General features: G+C 41.5%; 1 protein-coding gene across 1 annotated transcript in view; it reads right to left on the bottom strand.

Moving 5' to 3' along the window:
• Window positions 1-1202: 1202 nt before the first annotated feature.
• sdhaf3 (succinate dehydrogenase complex assembly factor 3) overlaps window positions 1203-6000 on the bottom strand; it is a 44666-nt gene continuing 39868 nt past the window's right edge. Inside the window, exon 2 of the mRNA XM_059972593.1 lies at window positions 1203-1795. Coding sequence (XP_059828576.1) covers window positions 1631-1795 — 165 coding nt within the window. The 3' untranslated portion in view covers window positions 1203-1630. The remainder of the gene's footprint in view (window positions 1796-6000) is intronic.

Here is a 6000-nt window from a genome sequence, read left to right as displayed (position 1 = left end):
CAATAGGCCAAATTGCCTAATTTTGCTCCTATATCTTATGGTCCATGGTATTCCACCTGCCACCCCTTTGCCCATTCTCCTAATCTGTCTAAGTTCTTCAGCAGTCAGTCTGCTTCCTTGGGACTACCACCTATTTTCATATTGTCTGCAAATTTGGCCACAAAGCCATCAATTTCATCATCCAAATCATTGACATATAATGTAAAAAGCAGTTACAACACAAACCCCTGTGGAACACCACTAAGCCACCAGCAGCCAATCTTTAAAGAATCCTTTATTTTCATTCTTTGTCTCCTGACAAAATGCCAATGCTCCATCTATGTTAGTATCTTTCCTGCTATTTCCTGGGTTCTTAACGTGTTTTGCAGCCTCATGTGCAGCATCTTGTCAACCGCCTTCTGAAAATCCAAGTACACAATTTCTACCAATTCTCCTTTATCTATCCTGCTTGTTATTTCTTAAAAGAATTCCAACCGATTCCAACATCTTCCCATCTACTGAGATCAACCAATAATATCAGGTTGATATTGTTGTCCAGCTTACCTCCATATTTCATTTCTCCCCCCTTATGGTTTATTTAATTGTCTTTTGTTGGTTTTTACAAATTTCCCAATCTTCTAGCTTCCAACGAATTTTTGCACTAGTATTTGCCCTCTCATTTGCTTTTATATTGGCTTTGAATTCCCTTGTCAGCTACGGTTATGTCTTCCTGCCTTTAGAACACTTCCTTTTCTTCAGGATGTATCTATCCTGCACCTTCCAAATCACTCCTAGAAACTCCAGCCTTTTTCTAATCACTGAGGCTAACATTTTAAATGTTAATACATTTAATTAATACATTTAACTCCATGCCAGTGGAATAAAAGTCATGAAATCTGTCACTGCAGTTATTTAAGATCAAAATAACATAATTGAAATAATCTTAAGTCAGGACCATGGTCAAACACTTCCATGCTTCTTGTAGTACCCATAGACATTAATCGGATTTACTTGTATTAGTTCTGTTGCCTTCTTTGCTTGTGATTCAAATCACTTGTCCTGATGCTTCTGAAATGTCATGAAAGTATCTGGCCCATCACCTGAACGGTAGCATGTTGTGAAATCCAATCATACTCTGCAAAAAAAAGCCCTTCAGATTCACATTCAAACTACCTTCCTTTGACATTCAAAATCTCCCATCATTAAATCCCATATCAATAACCTACAGATAATATAATGAAATTTATTATAAACTTTCAAGATTACAAATTGCAAAAGTACATCAAATGTCACAAAAAAAAACATTTCTCTACTATATATTGAAAGGTTTCTTTATACAATATTGAACTAATGGTTTTGCCAGTTATACAGAATTGTTTGAATGTTTAGGATTTTATTATTGGAAACCTGTTTATCTTCGAGTAATATGCTGAAATACATACTGTTCCTAAGTACTATGATGTTATGTTTTTTGGGCTAAAATGGTCTCTTTATTAAACACTGCTACATATAGAAAAAGATACTTAAAGAAAATTATTTCTAACAACAGAAAGAAAATGAAAGATTCAATTCTCTAGTATTTTGTGTTCTTCCTGTTGTGGTACTTGCTAAATTACTCTTTGTGATGGGGGTCATTTTCAATATTGAAGTCTTAATTAGGTTTTGTGGCTTCCTGCATCAGTTCATATAGTTGTCCAATTTGTTCTTCATTAAAGCTTTGCAATTTATTTGGCGTCAGATTGGCTCCATATTGAATCTTCTCCTTTGAATGCTTCGCACTCTCCATAACCTGTGTCTGCAGTATATCTGCATATGCCTGAACAAAGAGAAATCAAAGTGCTGTATTAGGAAGCCATTAAACTGAAAAGTGCCCGCTTACCTCACTAGCAATGTTACTTCATCAAACTTGACAAGATTAAAGACATTAAGTAAACAAGTGTATCAGAAACAATTTTCTCCTCTGAGATTGTGTTACAGACATATAGTTGTACACCACCAAAATGGGTCACTCAGGCTAATTCTGTAACTCCATGATTCTGTGATAACTATGATGTCTAGCTATGCTAATCCTGTGTGTCCACATTAGGCCCATCCCCATACTCCTTTCCTACGTTGATCCAAATACCTTTTGAAAACTAATTATTTCTGCCTCTGCCACTCACTCTGGAAAATAACTACCATGAAATCACCACCATTTGTATGAAAAACCTGTCCATCAGATTGAAATTATCCTACCTATGCCACTCATCATTTTATGAACCTCCATAAAGTCACCACTAAACCAATTACATGTCAATTAATATAAACCCAGCCCTTCCAAACTTGCCTTTCAGTAAAGCCCTCCATTCCAGATATCCTGCTGAATATCTTGTGCAATCTTTCTAATACAACCACATCCTTCCTGTATTGTGATTACCAAAGCAGTACACATAACTCCCAAGAGCAGCCTTACCAATGTTTGTTTAGCTAACTAACCTGTGCCTGCGGAAGACAGTCAGGTTTACTGTTGAAACATTAATATCAGTATCTGTAAGTACGTGAGTTAAGGCCAAAGGATAGTAAGGATAGATCTGATAACCAGTCACAAAGCTTCCGTAGTCAGTTAGCTGCAGCTTGACAACTCTGATACTCGATGTCTCATTTTTGTTATTTCCTAAAAATGTGGAGGAGAATACCGACTGTTAAAAAAATTAGAATCTTAAGAGTCATAAAGTAAAAGAAAAGTACAGGACAGAAACAGGCTCTTTGGCCCATCTAGTCTGTGCTGAACCATTTAAACTGCCGACTCCCATCCACCTGCACCAGATCATAGCCCTCCATACCCCTCCCATCCATTGAAATTGAAATCGAGCTCACATGCACCACTTGCACTGGCAGTTGTAGTCTCATCCAACCTCATTTAAAAAGCCTGCTTGCAGTTACCCTTGTACTGGCTGTACCCCTTGACAATAAGTACTCCTGTTTGAGTACTGTTGGGGGTATGGGGGACAACCTATCTGGGGGAAGCAGCAGTGGCCATGCCTCTGGCACAGGGTCTGGCCCTGTGGCTCAGAAGGGTAGGGAAGGGAAGGGAAGGGAAGGGAAGGGAAGGGAAGGGAAGGGAAGGGAAGGGAAGGGAAGGGAAGGGGAAGGCAGTAGTGATAGGGGACTCCATAGTTAGGGGGTCACACAGGCGATTCTGTGGACGCAGGAAAGAAACTCGGATGGTAGTTTGCCTCCCTTGTGCCAGGGTCCGGGATGTTTCAGATTGTGTCCAAGATATCCTGCAGTGGGAGGAAGAACAGCCAGAGGTCGTGGTACATATTGGAACAAATGACATAGGTAGGAAAAGGGAAGAAGTACGGAAAAAAGACTACAGGGAGTTAGGAAAGAAGTTGAGAAGCAGGACTGCAAAGGTAGTAATCCCGGGATTACTGCCTGTGCCATGCAACAGTGAGAACAGGAATAGGATGAGGTGGAGGATAAATTCATGGCTGAGGGATTGGAGCAGGGGCAGGGATTCAGATTTCTGGATCATTGGGACCTCTTTTGGGGCAGGTGTGACCTGTACAAAAAGGACGGGTTGCACTTGAATCCCAGGGGGACCAATATCCTGGCGGGGAGATTTGCTAAGGTTACTGGGGAGAGTTAAACTAGAATTGTTGTGGGTGGGAACCAAACTGAAGAGACTGGGGAAGAGGAGGTTAGCTCACAAATAGAGAAAGCTTGAAGACAGTGCGAGAAGGAGGATAGGCAGGTGATAGAGAAGGGACGCACTCAGACTGAAGGTTTGAGATGTGTCTATTTTAATGCAAGGAGTGTTGTGAACAAAGCCGATGAGCTTAGAGCATGGATCAGTACTTGGAGCTATGATGTGGTGGCTATTACAGAGACTTGGATGGCTCAGGGACAGGAATGGTTACTTCGAGTGCCAGGTTTTAGATGTCTCACAAAGGACAGGGAGGGAGGCAAAAGAGGTGGGGGCTTGGCACTTTTGATCAGAGATAGTGTCACGGCTGCTGAAAAGGTGGACGCCATGGAGGGATTGTCTGTGGGTGGAGGTTAGGAACAGGAAGGGGTCAATAACTTAACTGGGTGCTTTTTATAGGCCGCCTAACAGTAATACGGATATCAAGGAGCAGATAGGGAAACAGATCCTGGAAAGGTGGAATAATAACAGAGTTGTCGTGATAGGAGATTTTAATTTCCCAAATATCGATTGGCATCTCCCGAGAGCAAGGGGGGTTAGATAGGGTGGAGTTTGTTAGGTGTGTTCAGGAAGGTTTCTTGACACAGTATGTAGATAAACCAACAAGAGGAGAGGCTGTACCTGATTTGGTATTGGGAAATTAACCTGATCAGGTGTCATATCTCTCAGTTGGAGAGCATTTTGGAGATAGCGATCATAATTCTATCTTCTTTACAACAGCATTGGAGAGAGATAGGAACAGACAAGTTAGAAAAGCATTTAATTGGAGTAAGGGGAATTATGAGGCTATCAGGCAGGAGATTGGAGGCTTAAATTGGAAACAGATGCTCTCAGGGAAAAGTACAGAAGAAATGTGGCAAATATTCAGGGGATATTTGTGTAGAGTTCTGTATAGGTACATTCCAATGAGACAGGGAAGTTATGCTAGGGTACAGGAACTGTGGAGTACAAAGGCTGTAATAAATCTAGTCAAGAAGAAAAGAAAAGCTCACAAAAGGTTCAGAGAGCTAGGTAATGTTAGAGATCTATTACATTATAAGGCTACTAGGAAGGAACTTAAAAAGGGAATTAGGAGAGCCAGAAGGGGCCATGAGAAGGCCTTGGTGGGCAGAATTAAGGAAAACCCCAAGGCATTCTCCAAGTATGTGAAGAGCAAGAGGATAAGACGTGAAAGAATAGGAATAGGAAAGAATAGGAATAGTAAGAATAAGACTTGAAAGAAGTGTGACAGTGGGAAAGTGTGTATGGAACTGGAGGAAATAGCAGAGGTACTTAATGAATACCTTACTTCAATATTCACAATGGAAAAGGATCTTAGTGATTGTACCGATGACTTGCAGCAGACTGAAAAGCTTGAGCATGTAGTTATTAAGAAAGAGGATGTGCTGGAGCTTTTGGAAGCATCAAGTTGGATAAGTCATTGGGACCGGACGAGGTCTACCCCAGGCTACTGTGAGATGCGAGGGAGGCAATTGCTGAGCTTCTGGCAATGATCTTTGCATCATCAATGGGGATGGGAGAGGTTCCAGAGGTTCCAGATGTTGTTCCTTTATTCAAGAAAGGGAGTAGAGATAGCCCAGGAAATTATAGACCAGTGAGTCTTACCTCAGTGGTTGGTAAATTGATGGAGAAGATCCTGAGAGGCAGGATTTATGAACATTTGGAGAGGTATAACATGATTAGGAGTAGTCAGCATGGCTTTGTCAAGGGCAGGTCGTGCCTTAAGAGCCTGATAGAATTTTTTGAGGATGTGACTAAACACAATGATGAAGGAAGAGCAGTAGATGTGGTGTATATGGATTTCAGCAAAGCATTTGATAAGGTACCCTATGCAAGGCTTATTGAGAAAGTAAGGAGGCATGGGATCCAAGGGGACATTGCTTTGTGGATCAAGAACTGGCTTGCCCACAGAAGGCAAAGAGTGGTTGCAGACAGGTCATATTCTGCATGGAGGTCAGTCACCAGTAGAGTGCCTCAGGGATCTGTTCTGGGACCCTTACTCTTCATGACTTTTATAAATGACCTGGATGAGGAAGTGGAGGGATGGATTAGTAAGTTTGCTGATGACACAAAGGTTGGAGGTGTTGTAGATAGTGTGCAAGGCTATCAGAAGGTACAGCGGGACATTGATAGGATGCAAAACTGGGCTGAGAAGTGGCAGTTGGAGTTGAACCCAGATAAGTGTGAAGTGGTTCATTTTGGTAGGTCAAATATGATGGCAGAATATAGTATTAATGATAAGACCTCTGGCAGTGTGGAGGATCAGAGAGAGCTTGGGGTCTGAGTCCATAGGATGCTCAAGGCAGCTGCGCAGGATGACTCTGTGGTTAAGA

This window comes from Hypanus sabinus, chromosome 6, assembly GCF_030144855.1.
Source record: "Hypanus sabinus isolate sHypSab1 chromosome 6, sHypSab1.hap1, whole genome shotgun sequence".
NCBI lineage: Eukaryota > Metazoa > Chordata > Chondrichthyes > Myliobatiformes > Dasyatidae > Hypanus > Hypanus sabinus.
This window is presented reverse-complemented; position numbering and strand designations above follow the sequence as displayed.